The sequence below is a fragment of the Festucalex cinctus genome, chromosome 15 (assembly GCF_051991245.1).
Source record: "Festucalex cinctus isolate MCC-2025b chromosome 15, RoL_Fcin_1.0, whole genome shotgun sequence".
NCBI lineage: Eukaryota > Metazoa > Chordata > Actinopteri > Syngnathiformes > Syngnathidae > Festucalex > Festucalex cinctus.
Window position 1 is genome coordinate 20,001,125 of NC_135425.1, and position 24,121 is coordinate 20,025,245.

At 41.4% G+C, this 24,121-nt stretch overlaps 1 protein-coding gene across 1 annotated transcript; it reads right to left on the bottom strand.

The window, feature by feature from the left end:
• Positions 1-343: 343 nt before the first annotated feature.
• On the bottom strand, positions 344-20,775 carry prag1 (PEAK1 related, kinase-activating pseudokinase 1). Its single transcript, XM_077497575.1, has 7 exons — positions 20,527-20,775; positions 15,128-15,477; positions 12,464-14,133; positions 8,184-8,329; positions 5,502-6,268; positions 4,201-4,896; positions 344-2,687 (listed from the first exon to the last, which is right to left on the bottom strand). The coding sequence occupies exons 2-7, from the start codon at positions 15,389-15,391 to the stop codon at positions 2,265-2,267; spliced, it is 3,966 nt and encodes a 1,321-aa protein (XP_077353701.1). The 5' UTR covers positions 15,392-15,477; positions 20,527-20,775; the 3' UTR covers positions 344-2,264.
• Between the last annotated feature and the right edge of the window lie 3,346 nt (positions 20,776-24,121).

The following is a 24,121-nucleotide window of genomic DNA, read 5'->3' on the forward strand; positions in this document are numbered from 1 at the left end:
TCATATTCGTATTTTGCTCCATGACCATTTAGAGATTTGTCACAGGAAGCCGGTGTCGTGAATGAGGACAGGTGTGACATTATCCATTTTCCTGGTGTTTTTAAGGATTCTGGCGGCAGCATTTTCAATCAGTTACAACGACTCTCCGATTGGTCATATGTGTCTCCATGGCAACAATACACAGTTGCGGGTGAGGAGGATACACTGTGGACACGGAGGGGCTCCAAACAGAACCGTTTTGTTTACTTTGGCCCCAGGTTCCAAACAACCAACATGGACACCTGTTGTCCTTGAGTTGCCTCACACTGAAAACATTTGTCATGTAGAAATAATACCAAAAAAATGTGAGAAAATAAATGCAGTTTATTGGTAGACACACAATAAATCAAATGATTAGTACATGCAGTCCTGTTAACGCTCGCTCACCAGCAACTTTATTAAGAATCAAATGGTTGCTACTTGAAATCAAAACAAGGCTTCCGTGAATAAAAACTTCCAGTGATGATAACAAACTACACCATAAATATTACTTTGAAATGTTGCTCATTCTCATGGCTTTTTTTTTTTTTTTTTTTTAAGACCTGCTTGGGTTCTTTCGCGATCTACTGTACAAAACAAAATGGGTGCATTCTTGTGAAAATCCAGTTCCACAAAAACACCAGCCATATTTACACGTTGGCTTCTCACACGCACATGAGGAACAGAAGGCACAGCATCAACACAATAAGGAAGAACAAGTGAGCAGCCGTTGCACATCATGTCGTCGGGTCGGGACAGTACAGCAGATCATTTAAACTAATATGATAAGGATGCTTTTTGTTTTCCATTCTAAAAGATTACTTCTTTTTTTTTTTATAGATGAGACAGCAGGCCTTGAAAAAGATGTGCCAAGTAATACTTGAAATACAGCACAGAATACACAGCATCAAACATTAAGAATAGTAGCTAATGACAATACCCATTACATTTCATGTTAAGAGGTCTTAGGGCCACACTGAAAAAGAGAAAAAAGTGTATATTGTCTATATTAGTCATGATATTTTTGAGGAGTTGGATATTTAAGAAAAATTGTGTATTTAAAAATAGACTGAATCAATTTTACAAAGTTTTTTCTACTGAAGTCGTTCTACAGGGAAATTTGTCAAGATAAAAAAAAAAATAATTTGATTGATATTAGTTTTATATCTTAAAGAAAAGTTTGTTTTTTAGATTGAAGTCACATTTTTTGAGTATTAGTATAAAAAGGTATACATTTGATGGCATGTTTTACTTGAAAAGTTGTGTATTTCTTAGATTCTGTGAGAATAAATGTATATTTGAGTTAGTGAATTTGAATTTTTTTAGATAAAATAGTGAACATTTTGGACCAAAAGTCATGGTTTTAAAGTAAAAAAAAAAAAATGAAAAAATAATTTCTAGATAAGTTTTAAAAAATATTTTCCAGATAATTTTTTTTAAATTTAATTTTATATTAACAGTTGTAACAATCGTGTATTTGTTAAGAGTTGTATATTTGAGTTGTATATTTGTATACAATATTTGAAACAGTCGTATATTTTATACCTGCGATGCTGCGTATTTTCAATGTTATATATTTTTTCAAGACATCATACTGATTTCTTTAGAGATGACTCAGACATTTTAAGAAAGAAATTGGATTTTATTTTTTTTTTAGAAAGTGTTTGAGAGAGAAAAAATTGAAATATAAAGACATGCATTTCTGATATTAAAGGTGTAATTTTACAAGGTCAAAATAATGTAGTGTGGTCTTGTATACTGTAGCGTCCGCGAACTATGTTGAAGTGGGGAGGAGGAGCTCCATCTAGTCGGGTTATAGCACCGTATAAATCTTGTAGTATCTGTAGGCAATAATAGTCGTAGGTGGGAGTCGTTTACTGTCAGATTTTTGCTATTAGCACCTTTAATCTCATAAGATTCCAACTCTAGTATGGAAGTGTTATTTTCTTTTCTTTTTAGTTTGACCCTAACACTCCTTAGTAATTTCAACCATATGAATTTGAAAGAGAGTGGCAGGATAAAAGTTCCAAAATGGACGGTAACACTAACGAGGAATTTGCATTCACAGTGTCTTCTTTTGAAGTAGAAAAGCACCACACATTCTGGACAAAAAAACAAACAGTTAATGAACAACAAGCGGGGATCTAGGACAGAACCTTGGGGGACACCAGTTTGGGACATTTTGAGGCTATACGTCCCAATACTTTTGTCCGAACAGTGTAAGACATCATCAGTGCGGCGCTCCGTCACTTTAGCGAATAGAGCAGCTCGGCAGTGTGACAAAGCGCCAGCGGGTGCGCAGAGGAGAAGTACTGGCAGCACAGCCAGTCCTCCAGCTCGGCGTTGCGCTCGGGTTCTAGCGAGCGCTCGGCGAACTTCATCATAAGCAGCGCCCGCTTCACATCCAGCCAGTTGAGGAGGCCCTCGTGCCGGGCACCGTCCGCCCCCGGGCCGCGCCTCTCCCACTGCTGGTCCATCAGGTCCTTCCTGGGCCCCCACAGGAGGCTCTGCAGGACACGCTTAGCGTCCTGGATGTGGATGCGCTTGATAGGGTCCGGCTGGAGCAGGAGCCGAGCCAGCCTCTGGAGGCCAGCTGAGTACAGCGACACGGCCGGGATGGCGGGCAGGTCCTCGCAGCGGTAGTCCTGCTCCTTCAGGGCTGGACTCACCTCCAAGGGGAAAACAAAGACATGTTTAGATTCAAATCAGAATTGGATTACCGCAAAGAAAAAATCCATAAAATGATGCTGTGCTAACGCTGTGTAATAAAAAAAAAAAAAAGTGTCTTACAGACTAATGGCAATAATAAAGGTTGCATATTTGAGAGATACTGTCAAAAAAATTGAATTGTACGAAAAAAAGTGGATTTTTGTAAATGGGGTTTTAGTTTTATAATTTTGGGGAAAAAGTTTATTTTCCTATTTTTTAACTTAATTTACAAGAAATAATTTATAAAAAAAACAATATTTTGAGATAAAAAAAAAAAGTAGGAATTGAACGAGAAAAAGTGGATTTTTGAAAATTAAGATGTTAGTTTTATAATTATGAGGGGAAAAAAGTTTATTTTTCCTATTTTTTAACTTAATTTACAAAAAATTATTTACAATACAAAACAATACATAATAAAATAATATTTTGAAATGAAAAAAAAAAAGGGAATTTTACAAGAAAAACAAGTTCTACATGTGGGGGGAAATAATCATTTTCGGGGAATGAATTACATTACATTACATTACATACATTTCCAAGGTTAAAGTTGTAATCTACAAGAAGTTAAAAGTTAAAAAAAGTTACGTATTCTCGATAAAAACATCTTTTTCTTAAGACACATTTTCAAGATTATAGTGGAACTTAATTTTAAAAGAAGTTCACAAGAAGTTCTTATTTTGTGGGGGAAAAAAATGCTATTTTTGTGATTGCAGTTGAATTCTATGAGAAAAAAGAAAAAAAATCATTCTCCGGATTAAAAAAAAAAAAAAAAAAGGTGGAATTTTATGAGAAAATAAGAAAAAAAAAAAGTCTGTCATTTCAAAAAATAATTAGTTTGCATATCATTTCAAGATTGCTATATACATTTGAGAAAAAAAGTAATTTTACTACAGTTGTGTATATTCTAGAAAGAAACGTCCATTAATAATAATAATTTTATGAAGAAAAAAAAAGTTTAAATAAAAATATTTTTTTCCCTATATTTTCAAAATTAAAAGGGTAATTTTAGAAGGGGGAAAAAAAGATTGAATTTTTTTTTGAGTTTATCATTTTCAAAATTAAAGCCATACACCTTCAAGTAAAAGAGCAGCACGTTGTCTAGATTGAAGTCTTATTATTTCTTAACTAAAGGCGCAATTTTTCAAGAAAAAGGGCATCCATTTTCAAGTATAAATTCTATTATTTCTGCGGGAAAAGTCTGCACATTTGCAAGATTAAAGAAACGGTATTTCAGAAATAAGTCGTACATTATTGAGGAAAAACAAGTCATTTTTGACAAAAAAAAAAATGTATTTTTTGATGGAAAAAAATGTCAGTATATATTTTGGAAACAGGTTTTTTTTCTCTCTTGTTTTTGATAAAAAAAAAACAAAAAAACATAGTTTGAGAATAACATTGTCTATTTCCATAACAAAAGTTGGTATATTTTCCAAACAAAAGTCATGTCAGTAGTTATGTTCCTTCATAGTGCACCTCAAAGGGGTTGGGCTGGTGGAGGAGCTCATAAATGAGGATGCCCGTCTGGAACTCGTCGAATTTGCGGTACTGGGCGGCGGACACAATCTCGGGCGCCAGGCGAGCGTGGTCCCGCTTGACGCGCGGGTCCACGCTGGCGGACGCGGCGTCCTCGGCCGAGCGCCGCTTGGCCTTTGCGAAGTTGCTGATGAGGAGGCGAGGGAGGTGACGCTGACTAAAAGCGCCGCTCGGCTCGGTCTGCTGGGGGGGCGGAGACTGGGCGGGAGGGTGAGGAACCAGGAGGAGGTTCTCCAGGCACAGGTGGCGGTGCGTCACCCCGTGCTCCTTCAGGTGCTCCAGACCATGGCACAGTTGGAGCAGCAGAAAGCAGACGCGGCGCTCGTAAACCTCCGGCTGGCTTTTGTGGAAGGCCTCAAACTCGCGAGCGAAGTCGGCCGCCGTCTGCCGGGGGATCTCGGGCGCGATGACCACCACTTGTTCACGCTCCGCCTGCTGGCCGCGCGGCTGGGGTGAGGACGCGGGCGACCTCGAAGACGACCCTGACCCCGGGTCGGAGGGCAGCATGCTCACGGGGACGCACGCCAGGAAGTGGCCGCAGTCCTGCTGGAGGTTGAAGTGGGCGGGCATACTCTGCTGCACTGACAGGCCGTACAAGTGGCCCTGCTTGGCCTCCGTCGACGGACTCTTGCAAATCTGACGAGGCACGAGGAGGGGGCATGGGGGAGGAAGGAGAAAGGAACGGGAGAGAGGAGGGAGGGGAGTCAAGACACAAGAAAGGAATTCCTGAAGGTCAATGCTGATTTAGTTCTTGTTCAAGTGAAATCAATGCATTCACTGCCATTGACGTCTATAGACGTCAAACGAGCCATTTATACTGGGCTGGCAGTGATTGCGTAAACGGACTGTGGTTTGAGGTTTTCCAAGATTTATCTGATTGCAAATTACAGAGGAAGAAAAATGCCCAAATTAAAAATAACTAAATAAATGTGAATAAAAATAGATATAAAAATATATATATATTTTCACTTTTATTTATTTATTTTTTATGTTGGCATTTTTGGTCCTCCACAGTAAATTCCCCCAGAATACGAATGAATGAGCCTGCGGGCATCCAGGCTGCAGTTTCAAAGAGCAGTAACAACTGAGTACACACCCTCCTCCAGTTGTGTTTATTTTGTTGTGGGCCCTAGTGGGACCAACCCATCTCAAGTCCCAGAACAAACAAATCCAGCACCCTGAAAAGCCCTAAACTGTCCTTACTACTATGACAAAATCCAAACGGAGTACTTGTGCCTTACCTTCACGGCGTAGGAGTTGCTGGGGTCGGAAGCACAGGCGGCGGAATAGTAGACGGCGTCACCCGCGTTGCAGCTGGGCTTATTGGACGTGAGCCTGAACAAGGACCAGTTGCTCTCCTCGAACCTCATCCGCTTCCTCTGTGAGCCCGTGAAGTGCTCCTCGCATTTGAGAGCCAAGCGGCGCAGGGACTCGGCGTACAGGCCGCCCAGCTTGGAGTACACGCCCTCACGGCTGTCCATGTTGCTCAGGAGGGTCTGCAGCTGCAAACTGGAGCCCCGGTTGGGCGTGGGACCCGCTTCCGAGGCCGACAAGGGGGCGCTGAGCTGAGGGGAGGACGAGCAGGTGATGCTACTTCGGCAGTGGACACCTAAACGTCCGTTATTCTTAAAAGGCTCGTCCAAAGTCCGGGATCTGGAGGGTCGGCCCACAGGGGCGTGACAGCGCTCCAGAGACTCATTGGAGGAGAAAATAGCTCTCGGGTCGACAGGACTGGACGGAAAACTGGCCCGGCAGCTGGAGTCGTTGGGTCTGCACACGTTGTTTTCCGAGCCGGTGAACGGCAGGCGCGGATAGGCCCGGGCGAAGGCTTTGGAAGTGGCGCTGTCGGGGGCGGACACGGTGCGGTTGACCATCTTCTTCTCCGGCAGCGGCGGCGGCTGGGCGGCCGTGATGCTGAAAGCGGGAGGGCGCGGGGAACCCGGCGCTGACGCCGCCGGACTTCTCAGGAACGGAGAGGAGCAGGACAACCGCGATCCATCCCGAGAACCTGCGGAGATTGGAAGATTACGGTTTCAGGATTCCGACATCCACTTTTGACAGATTTCTTGCGACTTCTCTCACTTCAGATTACCTCTCGCCTGTAACAGAGACCGAAACGTCCACAGTACGGGACTCATACTGACATTCCAAACGGCGTCTTCCATCCGCAAATCAAGACTATGTGGTGACTTTAAGCGCCGGAGGAGTCAGATGCTGAGATAATTGTGGTGCGGCCTCCAGTGACTGCGAGGAGGATGTAGCCAATCCCTTTTTCCCCCTCGTTATCGGACTCCATAATTATCTCTTCAAACGACGCTGGAAGCCAGGAAGTCGCAGCAATTGCAAGAGACCTTTTTTTCATCCACAAGACATACAATCAGCCACATGCTGCTTGTTCCCCGTCTCAGGTCTTTGGCGAGGTAATAAAAAATGGTTTCTGGTGGCAGGGCTCAGTCACAACATGGTGCGAAAGAGGAAGAGATAAGATGACAGACAGCCGCAATAAAACCTTGGGTGTTCCTCTGCTCGTCTGTGTACAGTTTTACTCTGGACAAAGTGCATCAGACACTTCCCCATTTCTGTATTAACGCCTAGCTAACTATTTCACATATATCGTGTCAGCCCATCCAAGTTAAAGGGGAAGTCAGCCATGTTATATGTGACCTCACTAGTCTAAATATGACATTCTGATTAATATTACAATTATGGAATGTGAGTTAAGCAGCAAAATTCAGCCGTTTTTAGCCATCTCGGGCGGCGGCCATTTTGCCACTTGCTGTCGACTGAAGATGACATCACAGTTGCTCAGGGGTCAGGCAACGACCAATCACAGCTCACCTGTTTTCTGAACCTGAGCTGTGATTGGTTGTTACCTGAGACCTGAACAAATGTGATGCCATTTTCACTCAACAGCAAGTAGCAAGATGGCTGCCTTCTGATATTGATAAAAAAAAACTGCTGGATTTTGCTGCTTAACTCATATTCCACTAACGCAATAATAACCAGAATACTGTAATTTGACTAGTGGAACAAATTACAGTATTGTCAAGAATTTTCCCTTTGACTCCCAGACATTTTCACAGAAGCAATCCCCTTCACTCCCAGATGTTTGACTGGATTTTGCAAGGGACTACAAAAATATGGAACCTACCAAAAGAAAGATTAAAGTCTCTTCTTTCATCAGGAAAAAAAAGTATGTTTCTATCTGTTTCCGTTTTGCAGCAATTAGCATTAGAATATAGCTATGTTTCATCATTATTCACGAATCTATTTAGAATTGTGAGTAAATAAGCTTTTATTTATTCAACATGGCCCTGGTTGATCTCCTTTGCTCTGCTGCCACCAGCTGGCCATCTGTGTAGTAACTACCATTTCTTCAAGCATTTTTTGCAGTTAAGAGACTGCATCAAAGCCTTCTGTACGCTCTAGCATAAAAAAAAACAAAAACATGAATAACGGCTAAATACGTCTTTGGGACACTTAAAACATTTAAAATAGAACGTATTTATACGTTTTTCGAAGCAAATGAGAATGTATTTTTCACATTGCCTTCCAATCTCAAACTACAAAAGGCTTCCACTTCACCAGAACACACGTGTACTTGTGTGACCTTCTTGTTCCTCATTACGACTCCAGACAGTCCACTTCTTCTCTGTCTGTTTTCGAACCACGGAAGATGACCACCAAGTTTCAGTTTAAGAGCCACTTTTGACAACTGCATTGTCTCTACTCCTACTGCTAGTATATCTGCGGAAACCATTGAAACGCATCGGTTGTAATGAGTCACCGTTCTGTATTTACTTGTTGATCATTTCTTATTGGCGAGGAGACAACAAAAATTGCAGCAAAGTAAAGCAACAGGTTAAGCTCAACACTCGGAACTAAAATAAGACCTCTGGTTATACCCCGTCGAAGCGACTCACCCGTGTCAGCAGTCAGACTGTCGGTGGAGGCAGTCGGCAGGCCGGCGCTGCCCAGGTCTCGAGGGGACGTGGCGGCACCGTCCAGTGAGCCGAGCTGGACGCAGCGGTTCAGCTCCATGTTGCTGCCGCTCAAGTGGCCAGACACTCTGTGGTAAAGACACAGGCTAATCACACTTAATTGTTGCATATTCACTTCCTGATTTCACACAATGCAACCAACCTCCTCCGACTTCCCACTGTCGCTTCTGAAAACAGCGCATGTGCCGACTTTCCAGTCAAGGCGACCAATTAAGGCAAGTGACAGACACTCGCTTGTCTAATAAGTGGCGCTAATGGGTCGGCCCATCCCACTCCCCTCCCTTGCCTCCATTCATCTCACGGCCTTTGCCTTCAATTCTACCTTAAATCATAGGACAACGAAAAGAAGATACAGCGCACGTTTCTCAAAAGGTTTCTGCTGTCATGTAAGGAACCGGCGTGAAAGGCGTATAACACGGAGACGTGTCTGAGCACGTCTGTGGACAGTGTGTTTCCAAAACATGAAGATTTCTATGCGGAAAGAATGTCGAACGCCACCCGTTAATCGTGGGAGGACGAGCAAGGCCCTGCAAGCCTGCTACAAGGTTTTGTTTTGTGAAAGCTTTGAAGTTTTAATATAAAATGTCGGAAGATGGTGAAAACACATATTTGTATTACAGTAACTGCGGGTGTTTTTGTTCCTTAGCAGAGTATTTGGTGTTTATAAGGATAAAAAAAATATTTACTCGTAATAAATAAATATGTTACTGAATTATATTGGGTTATTATTTTGTTATTTGCAATTAGTGTATTAATGTATTAGAAACATTTTTAAAATTACAAAAAATAATTGTGTAGACGCATTTTTTACCATGTCAAATTATAGTGATTTTTTTTTGCCTTTATTTTCCAATAATTAAGAAAATTATACTGAAAAAATCATTATAACATACTGTTTTAATTTTCCATTGTATAAAATATTTTAAATACATGTAGTCATAAAATTAGATATTGTTAAATATTCTAAAAATACATCTGTACAAATAAATATTTTTATATACTATATATTTTAGATATATTATACTGTATGTAACGATACAGAAGTTTGAAAAAGGCTGCTTTTGGAAAATAATGACAGAGGCTCGTTCGTGTTCAAATAAACCATATTTAGAAATTCCCATTCCCAAGCCCACAAACTAAAAGGCATGTCGTCATAACACAAAACAACTCACAGGATGTTTGTTGCGCTTATTTTTGGGATGGCCGCTCTTAGCCCAAACAGCACTTAATCAACATCCTAATTGCACATTTCCTCCCAACAGATACCAACACTTCCTTTACTATAAAAAGACGCCACACAAGCTTGTCATTTACAATTCTATGACCGCCCGACCCGGTTTTACAGCGTACTTGTAAGCGTCGAGCAGTAAATGACACATTACTGCGGAACAGTAACGAGATATGAACGGAATACTGTACGATTATGTGAAACTGCGCTGAATTGTGATTAAAGAAAGGTGTGTGTGAGCTTATCGTGCCTGACACATTAAATAAAGAAATTTTTATAACATTTGAGCAAGGTGGAGCTTGGAAAGATTCCGGGCTGACTGACTCAGAATTTCGGAGGAGGGCCACAATGTGATGCAACACAATGATAAGCAGAGAGCGTTGTGTTTTTGTATTTTGCATCTCTGTGCAGCTTAAAAAAGAGTTCCTTCAGTTTTGCTAGGTTGCGAGTGTTCTTTGCATGATGTGACTTCAAACTCTCATTACCTCTCTCATATTGGATTTCACTAAAGCATGAAGATTGGTAGCTAATGTTCGAACCGGTAAACACAAATCAAGCATCTTCCCAAAAACCAGGAGACAAGCATCCTACCTCATAATGAAGAGTCCGGACTGGCAGGCTGCACCCGCCCCCAAAAAAACAAACAAGTTTCAGGATGATCCTGGTGACTCACATAAGAAGTAACCTAACCTTGGCGCGTCCCGTATCATCGGCGTATTTAAAGCTCCCAAATCGAGCGATCCTGTATGGTGAGCGCTCACATGACGAGTGATGAATGCCTGATCTATTAATTCTCCTTCTATTGATGGACAGAGTGGGACAGTTTGGGTGTTGCCCCGGGCAACAATCTGTTCAGCAGACCCCCCTCCCCTTTGGCTATCTCCAGCTGACTCGTACTTGAAGCCTTTTACCGACTTATACAGCCTCGCGCACATACGCGCACAGCGCATGTACACACACCTGCAGACGACTTGCAGTGTGAAGCAAGTGCAAATCCGAAATAACCAAAAAAAAGTGGATTTTAACGGTGTAAACAAATCCCAATCTTTGGGAGCCATCTGTGGCTTTTAAATGATTCAAGGCATCATCATGCGTCACGGGGCACATGAAAACTGACACTTAAAGTCATTACAGAAAGACAGAAAAACTGAAGAGTCACAAGCAGTCGAGGCTCGATCAGGTGTCAGCAACCTTTTTCCGTCAAAAGAGCCACTTGAGGACAAATAAATAAAACAATCTGTCTGGGGGCACAAAATATTTGAAGATTGTGGTGAATGAAACAGTGTTATTCGAATGTACTGAGGGCCCAAGAGCAAATTCGGGTTTCACCAGAACACAAAAATATGCTGCATCCAATTATTTTTCTTCTACCTTTTTGTAATTTTCCGTACTTTCTTTTCACATAGTTTTAGACTTTTCTGCCTTTCTGTCAAATTTTTGGCAATTTTATGGACATATGGTAATATTCTGCTCGTCTTCTTCCTTTTTTGGACATTTTATGGCTATTTTTTATTTTTTTTCTACCTTTTTCCTATCAATTTTCTGACATTGTTAGCAATTTTGTCAACATTTTATGGTAATTTTCGACATTTCTTGTTTTGCAGGCAGCCTTGTGTAGAATTAATTAGCAACAAAAATTATGCAAATTTCAAATAAGTTCCTCCATCATTCCATTTATCGAACCGCTTATCCCCTATCATGCTCTAAATTCCCTCCGACTTTAGAAGCATTCCAAGTTGGAAGTGCAACTGTATTCCACTGCAAAAGTCACAACTAATCTTTGTCCCCTCTTTTTAATAGCTCACTCACCCTATCAAGCTGCAGTCAAAACAAAGGTCACTATTTAACAGTGCGTTCATTAGAATTTAAAAAACTCACATTACGAGCGTGAATAGAACAAGGCGTGTATTGAGGAGGGATGCTCTGTTTGAATGGAGCCCAGATAAAGCTGCACAGTGAGTGTCGCACAGTTGACAGCAGTCAGGTACTGTATATATGTGGCAACAAACGTAATTCACGTCCTATCAAAGAGCAAAATACATTTACTCTGTCAGGAGTAAGTACCCATCGGCAGCACTAAATTATGTAGTATGCGCGAAGCAGAGCGGTGTCACAAATGAATTACAGTGCAATTAATGCTAATGCACAGTCACAGGTAGGAACAGTGAAGGACGGCAATGTCAACTTGCGTTATTAATAGGACACAGGGCTGCTGGATTATGAAGAAAATATTAATCACGATTATATTGGTAATAACTTGTATTGGTGATAGCATCTTGACTGCTCACTGTCATTTTTTGTGTGTTTATTATTATTATTATTATGATTATTATTATGTTATTTTTTTTTTTTTTTTTTTTTGGGGGGGGGGATCAGGGGCAGAAGTTTCACTTCTTTCTGTCCCCTTTCATTTCTTTTTTTATAGTATGAAATAAGAATTCTGAATTGAATTGAATTGAATTGAATTGAATTGAATTGAAATCACAGTTATGACGATCATTTATTTTTAGGTACAAAACATGAAAATGTTTTAATGTAAAAAATATTAAGACAAATTCTTTGAAACACTATAATTGTGCAAGTTCCTTTTGGATGAAACAAAATGCATTACATTTATTTTAAAATAAAAGGTGCAAATGTATACATTTAAACAACTAAAAATTTGTATTAATAATCTTTTTTTTTTTTCAATTATGCTGATTTTGTAATTGTGTAGTGCAATAAATAAAATTGTAATTTCATTTTGATTATTACACAGCCCAAATATTTTTTTTTAAATAAGTTATAGTGACAAATAATGCCTGGCAATACCCTTTAAAAATTCTCTGACATTTCCTTGGACATTTTATGGTAATTTTCTGCTTTTCCTCTTCCTTTTTGGACATTTTATACCTTGGACAAAGTTATAGATTTTACTTCAAGGGAATTGACCCCTGCTGCACAAACAGCGACCGTAGTGCAATGGAATCCTTACCTGTGCTGTTTCTTGGGCGGAGGCGGTGGCGGAGGTTGATTGGCCTCATGGCTGCCTGCTCCTTGCCTCCCTGCTGCTGCCAGAGCGTCTGTCGAGCCGTCGTGCTGCTTGGCCGGCATGCTCCCGCTCTGCTTGGCCTCCTCCACTGCGACGGTACCCTCGCTGTCCCCCTGACAGGCACCATTGTTGGGCAGGGGCGGGGGGGCCGTGCCTGGCTCTGTCATCAGAGGGGGGCTGCTCGGGGCCTTGTGGCAGACTCTGGACTCCTTCCAAACAGCAGCGCCATTGACCGGCTCTGTCACACGAGATGTTGTCCGGGGATTAGTAGTCAGCGTCTTCTTTTCGGCCTCTTTCCGCTCTCTCTCCTCCTCCTCTTCTTCCTCATCAATACGACAGTTCCAGGCGGAGCTTTGGTGTTGGTGGTGCTTGGGCCAGCGCTCGGATGCTGCCGGGCTGTGGTTTTCCGGTTGGACCTTGAAGAGTCCGTCTTTGGCGGACACCAGGAAAAGCATGGAGAGTTCGGGGAGAGGAACGGGAGACGATAATGACGGAGAGAGGCTTGACGCGCCCAGTCTGGGAAGGTCCGGGAGTGAACCCGGTGAAGAGATGGATGGTGACAGGCTGGAGGTGCCCAGTTTGGGGGAGCGGGTGGTCCTTTTTGGTGGAATGGGCGGGCTGGATTGAGGTCTGGGGTGTAGCGAGGGAGTGAGGCTGGGTCCGGTTACCAAGGAGGGGGCGCTGCGGCTGGGGCTGGGCCAGCGGAAGGCTGTGATGCTGGGGTCCTTGTGCGCTTTGGGGCTAAAGTGGCACTGGGTGCTGACGGCTGAATCGGGGCTGCTCAGGTAGAACGTCCTCTTGTTGCCCCCCGCGTGAGCACCCATCACAGAGATGGTTGCCCGCTGGCCTTCTCCTGAAAGTTCACAGTTGGTAGTCTGGTCTGGCGAACCCAGTGATCCGTTTCCCTGCGGCCTGCGCTTTTTCTTGGTGCTTTCTGCGTAAATGGGCTCGGAGTTCGGACCAATGGGGGAACTGGGCACAGAGTTACCAGTGGTTTGTGGGCTTCGGGGGCTCCCAACAGAACTCTCGGTCACAGGCAGTGAATCTGTGCTGCTACCGAAGGATGAGGAGGAGGAGTCTAATGGGCTGTTTTGTTTGGACAAGACCGGAGGATCGTGGATGGATGGCTGGCCGTTATTTAGAGTGTCCAGGGATAAAGCTGATGTTAAGGAACTGGCGCAAGTGCTGGATGTCTTGGCGGTTAGCACAGTCGTGCTCTTATAGCTGATGCCATTGGTGTACGATTTGGCAGGACTGGTCGGACCAATGTCCAAAGGGAAAGTTTTGTCCATGGAATTCTGACGCAAAAAATTAGCGCTTTTCGCCGCACTACAGGGGTTATAAGTGCTCGTGGTTTTAGGGCAGGTGGTACTATTCTGTTGCCTACAGGTGTCTTCATTGACATTGTGCGGACATTTACCTTCATTTTGGGTGACCAGCATGTTGCTAATGATCATGGAGTCTTTGGACAAGGAAGAAAAGCAAAAGTCAGCCTTGGTGTCCGGAAGAGTTGAATCTCTAAGGCTCTTATTACAGTTTTTACTATCAATATAGCCCTTTAAATCCAGAATCTTCTTCAAGCCCAAATGCTCCACTGGGCTTTTCGTGTTCCTCTGTCACACAAAAACAAATAATAAAGCACACTAGGGGTTGGAATCTTTGAATATCTCACGATTCGATTCAGATTTTTGGGTCTGTGATTCGATTCAGAATCGATTTTTGACTCAAAATGATATTTGATGCAAAATGATTTGACTGACAATGAGTTCTGCTCCAATCTATAGATGTGCAAAATACAAATCATCATAATCTACTCCAGTCTGGTTTGTACGACAGAATGAAAAATGGACACATTAAAATGTTTTGTTGTTGTTTTGTTTTTTAAATTAATTTTTACATTTATTAAATTTTGAATTATAATGAACGTGCCTTTATTCTTAGCTCATAGACACTCTACCTCACTTCCTGTTGTGTGTTCCCTCACTCTAATCAGTCCCCCAAGAAACATGAACTCAAACTAATGATACTATTAATACAGTATCAAGCCATTTATTACACTGTTAACTGTAAACCTAAACACACAAAACAAAGAAAATTACACATAGGCACACTTAAATGCTTGTTTCCCGAACGTAGCTAGCTCAAGGTTAATGTACAATGGAAAGCGCCGTTGACACGCTAACGCTAATTAGCGTGCTACTCACGGCACTTTTGTCACTCAAAAGAATGACTATGTTCATGCAAAAATGCTTCAGGAATGTAACTTAGAAGCATGTTAACATTACTCACCGGCATATGCTCTTCCTACGCTACAAAAAAAAACAACTTTTATTGGCATAACTTGATCTGGACTTTTTTCTTCTACTCACTAATGTGGCTGCAATTTAACAATGTATCAGAACCACACTGCCCCTAAGTGGCCAAATCATGTACAATAAAGGCACACACAAACAAGGGCTACAGTAGAAAATAATTTAAATCAAATTGATTTGGGACATTTTAAATCGATCCGAATCGTAGTAAATGAGAATTGATTTTTTTGACACACCCCTAAAGAACACAAACATATAGTATGACACACATTAACAAACAGTTCAAGAAAATCACCTGCTCTACATTCATGTTGACGTCAGCCATCGAATCGCCAGTGTCCAGGCTCATCATAGTGGGTTTGACGGCGATGGTGGGCTTGCTGTAGGGTGAGGGCGCCGTCACTGCGTCGTCGTCATCGCCTCCGCTCTTCGGGCACGCGGCGGCGGGCGCGGCGCCTGCCGGGTGGCCTGCGGTCTTGTGAGCGCCGAGCTGGTGGAAGCAGTTCTTGCAGGAGCCGGGTTTCCACACGTGTTCTGCAAAGTCGCTGCACACTGACATCTTCGGCTTCGCTCGATCAGCGGAAGGTCAGAAGTGGCAGTGGGGCGTTGCGGCACAGGCGGGACATGCTCTCATGGTTGCCAAGGCTGTGGTGGATTAGCGAGGACAGGGAAATAAAGATCATGAGTTTAAAATAAGTCGGTATATTTTACTCAAGCTACAAGTAGAATCATGCCCTGTACTTCTTCCGAGCAACACGGCTATTTTCAAGGTGCTAATTTTTGCTTTACGATGATCATATAGGAATGATGTGTCACATCAAAGTCAGTCATTTAATCTTACAAAATGTATTTAGTCTATATTTACGGCGCTAGCAACTATAGTTGCCATGATAAGTACATCTTCGTCCTGACATTGTCGTCATTGCAAATAATGTGTGACGCTTGCTAGCACCATAAGCATGTGGCGACAAAAAAAGGGTTTATTTTCTACCTTTGATTGCATCATAACAGAAAATGGCTTCCCTCAGTGCAAGCACTTTTTAGGGAAGAGGAAAAGAAAGTGTATAACAATTTTTATTGAACAAATTTAGGCTTTAAATGTTGTTAGCATGTGTTCTATAAGACTCTTAAGAACACATTAAAGTATTGTTTGAATTATCTTAACTGTATTTGAGCCTAGCATTTAAGTTTTAAAAAAAAATGTCCTCTGTAGTGGACACATCATAGCTTAAAAATAAAAACTTTATTTTTTTTTTCCAAAATTTCTTTTGCAGTATTCCAGTTACTTCACAAAGATTGGGGAATATCAAAATAAACATGGTTGGACAATATTTTTTTTTCCTGGTAGTCAGGAGGATATTATGTGTAGATCCCCAGGTTTGGTTGTTTTGGTTCCTAGGATTATGCCAACAACTCAATTTTGTGGAGGGTTGGTACAGTGTGACACATAAGGCCCCATTAAATTTGATGAGGATCCAAGAGAACTCAGTAGATAATGCATTCATCCTCATGACAAAAATAAATAAATAAATAAAAAATCAGCAATGCATAAGAAGGGTATTTATGATGGTGTACAATTTGGTACTGAGTGCCACTGTAGCTGGAATCTGCTACTGGAGATGAAAACAATCCATCATGTCTGCCTTCCCTTGACTAAGGTCTAACTTCCAATGTAAAAACAGCAACAAGGGAGCCCGACAATCATTAGGATATAAATGTCATATGCGGATGTAACATAAGAAGTGCCTGCGTTTCTTGTTCCCATGGCCTTCTAAATTAGAGGCCATGCGCTGTCTGTTGAAGCAAAAAAAAAAAAAAAAAAAAAAAAAAAAAAAGTAAAAGAGAGGCCGCCTGTTGTGAACTCTGGTGACACAAAAGCCCTCCCGAGTCCTCGGCAGCCCCCCGGCATGCTGCAAGAAGACGGACGAGCCTCAAACATCCCGGAGGTCGGAATGTGTGGAATGTCTAAATGGCGCAAGTCTCACCAGGGTGAATCTCACACCCTGAAGAGAAAAAAAAAAAAAAACTCCTCCTCTTCTAAACACACTCAAGAGCCACAGCACATGTGTGAGCGTCCTTGCACAAACAAAGGCTGCCGCCTTCCTCCTGTTGAACAGGAGCAACAGCGACAGGATCAACACCACTTCACAAGGATCATTTGTTGCCCGCCATCCCTCTTTATTTTTCCTTACCCTGCTTTAATTACCTCTCAACAAGGTGCAGCAATGACACCCGAGCCCATTTGAGCAGCTCTCAAAAACACTACAAACATGTTTTAGAATGTAGGAAGGATTTCCCAAAGCCTCCTGAGGAAAAACACAATTGTGTGTACTTAGGAAGTAAGCGACTTCCTTTTGGTTTAAAGAGTACAAAATAATTCATTCATGTTTACATTTGACTTGTTTTTTCCGTCTGACTCACTTGAAGTTCGCTCGATGCTTGTTCGGTTGTGTTTGTGACGACAGTGAGAGCCTCGCCTATCAACCTCGCCTTATCCAGTCCAAACCAAATGATGACAGATCAGAAGGCGCTCACATTTGGTTTTGGCATTCCTTTGGTTGTGGCTTTAAAAGTGGTTTCACTGTCTTTGGCTTTCCGCTATAAAAGCGTTTGTTTACATGGCAACACCAAAATAACATCTTTTACCTTTGCGCCATTGAAGTTTCCATATTGTCACAAAAGGATTAAAAGTGTGTGCAAACCAGAGTTCCCAACAACATCTTTTGTAAACCTAATGTCGCTGAAACAACTCAATAATATGACTTGCAAGAAAAGACAATTTAATTATAACCTCCATTTTGGAAGTCGCCAACTTCAGTATCTTTGTTTATTTGTTCACTAGCGGGGTTATACACATATATTTAATACGCTCTCATTACAACTTTGAGGAAGTTTGGGTAGTTATTCTATTAGTTTGATTCAATTGGTTACATATTACTGTTTAGTTGGTCGCGAATGGTGTTAGTCATAAATATTTAAAGGGATACTTTACTTATTTGGCCATTTTTGGCACTCAAACATGAATATTTTGCCTATAATAAATTTTGCAAAAACAGTTTGCAACGTGCTGTCGACTGAAAATGACATCACAAGGGCCCAGGTAACCAATCACAGCTCGGCTCGTGAATGTCACATGGCCAAACCTAGAAAACAGGTGAGCTGTGATTGGTTACCTGAGCCCTGATGATGTCATTTTCAGTTGACAGCAAGTTGCAAAATGTATTTTTAAAGGTACTAATTGTATGTGAAAAATAATTAAAGTGTCAAATTAATTATAGACAAAATATTAACTTTTTATTGCTATAATGGGCTAAATAAGTGAAGTTTCCCTTTAATCGGTTAGATCCCATTTTGTGCAAGAGCCAAAATAAAAAACTATTATGTTTTTGTTTTGTTTTTTAGCTAGCAGAATTACATACAAAACTTCATTCATTCGTTTGTATTATACCTACCTTCCATTTTTTTTCTATTAGTTTGGTTTTTATCAAGTTGTTTGTTAGTGAACAAGGTTTTGCAAAAACTTGAAAAACTACGTTAAGAAATGATATAGGACAAAGATTTCCTTGAAGATGCATAATTTGTTGTTGATCCAAATAAGAATTGTTGAACCCTGGTGGAGCTCTTTGCTCGACTATGAGTTCTGTCACACTGTAAGGTTCTGTTGTTTCACTATCCCAGCAAACAATCAAAGAATAACAGAGGGGTGCAAGACATGGGAGAATCGTCTGAGTACATTGTTGTCCTCCGTCTGCCCTTTTCCCTTCAAACAAAATCTCCCGCTTCGTCTCTATTTGGGTCAATCCGACGTCCGCCGACATGTTCAGGGATGTTTGTTAGGCGACGGTTAGACCCCACTGTCGACATTCCCCACGCCTCCTCAAGCTCAAGGTCCAATATTTCTCACTTCCTCTTACGAAAAGAAAAAAAGCTGCAGAAGTTCAAACACATGACAACGTCCAAAATAACAGAAACATGAATGTGTTAAGACGTCACCAGGAGACAAGTCTGCTAACCAGAAAATGTTGAGAGATGCTGTCACTTAGCTAAAATGTCAAATAAAGAAACAAATGTATTACAAGGACACTAATTGATATAGCACAATATTTCGAACTGAAGCAATTTCCACACAGCATGACATTGTTTTATCTTGGAGGAAAAAAATGTAATATATAAAAAAAAATGCTAAAAAAAAATATGAACATTCCATAACACCTCTGAAAGTTCTTCAAAATAATAGCTTATTAATAATTACCCTATTAACATATGTACGCGGTCCCAAAATTTCTGTCACAATACAGCACTATAGTAGTGCTTCTAATCTAACACTTTTCTGGCAAAACAAGACCGCTCACCAACCTAGTGGCCTGGTTAATAGTTAATAGTAATAGTACATATGTCCCATGTAATAATAGTTGTAAGAATAAGGCAACAACCCAAAAAAACTAACATTTTTATCAAGCTCAGGCAGCGGCAAATTGTCACTTGCTGTCAATTGAGAATGACACTACAGTTTCTTAGGGCTCAGGTAACAACCAATCACGGCTTTAGAAAACAGGGGAGCCGTGATTGGTCATTACCTGAGCAACTGTGATGTCATTTTCGTGAACAACAGGTGGCAAAATGGACAGCCCTTGAGATTGATTTAAAAAAAACAAAACAGGTGGATTTTGCTGCTCAACTCATATTCCACAAATCCATTATTATGACTGCATAGAACATTTTTTTTTTTTTTGCTCAATGAGCTTCTGTACAATACAGCGTGAGCAACTAGTGGTCTGACGTGCATATCACAGCATTTCTGAACAGCAATTCTTTGACAATAGTGCTTGAACATGAAAAAAAAGTAAGAAATAAAATAACATTTTAAACTTCCCAATCTTGTTGCTGGCAAACATCCTCTGAGTACCTCAATAAAAATCAGCAAGGATGCATGTTATCATTTGCAGGAATGCTTGTCTCAGATTTCTTCTTGTATCAAAGACTTGCCTCATGATTCCTCACAAAATGACCATTGACACACCATGACTCAAAAAACATTCCCGGAAAGGAACCACCATTATAATCGTGATCTTAAGATGGGGGAAAAAGTTGTCATATATCACTTCAGACAGACTTATTGTCCTCAATAGCTAACAATTAATTACTACAAACATGCTGGCTGGTGGGGCGCAATAAAAAGGTCGAAGGAGCTCAAGGGGGCTTATCGACACACAGCAGCTGCTCAAACTGCACTTCGACTAGTTGTGTAGTCACCTACTGTTCCGAAAATAATCAGATTGGAGGCCATATTAAATTCATATGGGTGGAAAATAGGATGAAACAAATGTTTACCATTATCGATGGTTTATGAGAATTTGCCAAATGTAGCCCACGAGCCGTCAGTTGGCCACCACCTGCTTTAAAATGCTCAGTACTCACATAAATCAATGAAGTTGTTTTGTTTTTACAAAAATTCACCAGCATACCTGGGTGACATCATCAATAAATGACAAAAAAAAAAAAGCGGACTTGTAAAGTGTTGACGAACTTTAACTATTAAACGTGTATTACATTTGTCCCATGTAAAAAATAAAAACACCAAATATTTAGACGTGTTTTCAAGTTGACACTTGAGCAGTTAAACGAGGTAGGCCTACATTGTGTGTTTATTTACAAATTATGAGCTACATCAGATCGAAATGACCAAAAGCTTACCTGCAGTTCGGACTTTGTTTTTGCCTGGCAACAAGAAATCAACCACTCCAAACGCCCCCAAATCGGAACAACGGAATAAAAGTCGCGGGTTCGAATGCCTCCCGGTGCTGGAGCACTGCTGCAGTAAATCCGTCTTCTGTCTAGTTGTTGTTTTTCCCCGAAGGTGGTAACAGGTTCTCAAGACGGTGGGCTGCTTGTTCTTGTGTTTGCAGTTTGCAGACGTGCACGTTGCTGCTGTTTGGCTGAATGAATGCGCGGTGCGCTGTGCAGAGGTGCAGCACGGATCCTCTGCAGCAGGCAGCTCCGACGAGGGGAGGGGGAGAGGTGGGAGGAGCCCACAGCAGCCATGCTGTCTGACCACTGGTGGCTTTTTATTACCTCCACCAAGGAGGAGGTTATGGTTTTGGGTTTGGCTGCCCTTTTGCGTGTTTATTTGGTGACACATTTTTGAAAGGTTCACTTGGGATTTAGTGTGGAATTGATTGTGATCTCGGTCAGCTCTAGATCCGTTTTGTAATATAAACAAATAAAACTGTGAGTAGAATCACATTTAATCTGATATAATGAAAATATTCAGCAAGGTTTGATCATGATCTTGATCAGATTCAGTATGTAACTAGACAAAGGGAAATTCCTGCAGAAATTCCATGGGAATGCTGAAAGCTAATAAACTATTTCCCAAGCGAGATTTGAACCAACAGACGTGCATGTCTCCATAACGCCAGGCAAGTATTTAACATGTGAGCAAACTTGGCTTGTTGAAAGTCATGGCGAATGGTCTATTTATATGTAAAAGTGTTATCTGAAAGTACCCGTTCATTTAGATGGAAAAATTGAACTAATGATATCCAATGGAAAAATGCAACAACAACAAAAAAAGGAAATAACTCAACTCTCAACTCAACTTTATTTATAAAGCGCTTTAAGAACAGGCGTTGCTGTATACAAAGTGCTGTACATAAACAAACATCAGTTTTGCAGTAAACAAGAACAAAGCAAACATTTTGAAGCGCGAATACAGTTTTGTTTTTTGTTTTTGTTTTTTTTACAAGTAAATACATTTTACATCAGTAAATTCATGCAATAGCACCACCTAGGCATGCAGTACCCGCCATTCATTTAGATGGAAAAAATGGAAAAGATAGTTGGTTTACATGTAATCACGTAGCATAATTGCCATGGGTACACTTGCAATCTACAGTCAGAGGTGGGATTTGAACCCGTGACCCTCTCGTTACTGGACAAAAGAGTTTACCGAGTGCGCCACTGAGCGCAGTATCAAAAGCTCATAAAGATGAGAAGTTGTATGTATGGAAGTGGGCGTGAAAGGACCCGTTCAATGTTAGTCCCATTGAAAATGAATGGGGAAAAGTTGATATTTAACATTAAATTGTGCGAATACTGTAAGTAGTGTGAAATCAGACGATATATTCCCAAGATGGTGTGAATTTGTGAAGCAAGTTGAAATTTGAACGGTGTAAATCGGAAGTATTATGTGGGAGTTATTACACGGCAAAAAAAAGTGTGGAGAATAAAAAGCCGAATAACATCTGGGAATGCTTTCAGCATTCCCACAATAATAATAAAATACACGACTTGGCTATGGATCTGGATCAAATAATGTGTTGCTTTGGTTCAAAGCTCTCGATTAATTCATGATAATAATCTAGAATCTGATTCTTTTGCTCTAATCTGCTTGAAGCTTCAGTTTGACCATTTTTTTCAACTTTTTTACTTTTTTAAATTTTTTAAATCCTGGTCTGATTCCAGATTATAAAAACCAATCAGATAAGGGCATGCACTCCTCTAGTGTTTTTGCCAAAACTGTTGTCCTAATAGCTACCATGTGGATGCTTTTAATGAGTGCATCAATAATACCACACATGACGAGCAGTTAAAAAAAAAAAAAGTCTTTTGATGTGGGGAGTTCGCTGGAGGTTTTCAGAAAGGTTTTTGAAGCCTCTTTCCGCCCCCCTTCGCTCTCCCTTGGACTTGTTTCGCTTTGAATATCCTCAGCCTGGCTGGACTCCTTCATAGTGCACAAAAGTAGCTGCTCTTTAAAACACAGCGCACAGTCTTTGCTGCTGTCACGTGACGTGCAGCCTATCAATAAATCACGCGTAGCCGCTCATCTTTTACAACACTTTACTTGAATGAAGCCAACACGCTCGGCTGGAGTCGAGCCAGCATCATGAAACATCTCCGTGACGTGTGTGAGGTTTTCCGCATCCCCGTTTCCTAGCCTGCAGCAATAAGTCAGCTCGGTACAGTTTCGGATTGCGAAGAAAGACAGATTTTTTTTACGAGCAATTTCCAAGGGTTTTTTTTCCCTGCACTTGTCTCTTTTTTTTTACAGAATGAATGATTAAAAACTCATTAATCTCAAATTCAATCTGGCGAGGAGCAGGTAGAGGGTTTTAATGCAAGCAGCACCTAATTGACTTGTAATGATGGCAGCCATTATGGAGATTACATAAACCCTCGCCCTATCTCCACTTCAGAGGACGGCCCCAGAGAATTCCCACTGGAGCGACTTAATCAAGGCGATTATAATTTGATTAATAGCTGGCAACAGGCAGATTATTTTAACACCGTGTGTCCGTCCTCGACTGTAGTGTGTGTTTATCTCGGAAATTGAGAGCGCAGAAAAATGCTGCGTCCTCCATCTCTGCGTTCCTGGTTATCCTTTTGTCCGAGCCGTTGCAACCTTGAGCGCCTCGATTCTCCAGGGAAGGTCTCATTTGCATTTCGGATTTCATATTTCGCGGTAAACGTGCTATGAGCAGATAAAATCATAGACATCAAATGTGAAATTTTCACTCACGAGATCCCAAATCTCGATACATTGAAACGCCTGTCAACATTATTCTTTCTTATTTGTTTTTAAACTTCACATTGTTGTTACGATGTCCTCCAATCATTTCGAAGTGCAGCTTCATCGAGCCTCGTCACGCGGCGTGGTGACCTCTCACCCCAAGGGCCAAGCGAGGAAGGTCACAGCGTTTTTGGTCGGGGTTAATTAACAAAGCAGGTATTGTGCTCCCTTTTCAGTCCACTTCACCGTGTCACTTGTCATCAAGCACACAAGCACCCGTAGAAAAACAACAACAAGCCAGAAGTATCTAATCTGAAACCAAAAGGTATTTTGTTTGTTTGGCCTGCATGTGAACGCTCAGCACTCGCTTGAACTCTTGACTTGTGACGGTTTAACCAATCAGTTGAGTTAGCACGGCCGTTTCTAGCTTCACGGGGGCGAGATTCTGTTTGAGGGCCCCTCGTTTGCCAAACTCCAATGAAGACATTTCTAACCCTTTAGACCTTTCTCCTTTGACCGTTTTTCATCTTCGGTTATCTTCTTCTCCCGTTTTTTCCTCGCCGCTGAGGTAGCTTCTTTTCGATGACGTTGCGGTGTCTGTTTTATTTAGTAGTACTCTCGCTAACGGGAAGGGCGGATGGGCCGCTGCCAATCATTCTCACACGGTGACGTTACTGACGTAGCGTCACAAACTGACACAAAAACACCAGCGACTGTTTAACATCACAGTTTATTTTATTTATGTCCTATGTTTGTTTTTTAATCAAAAATGGGATGTAA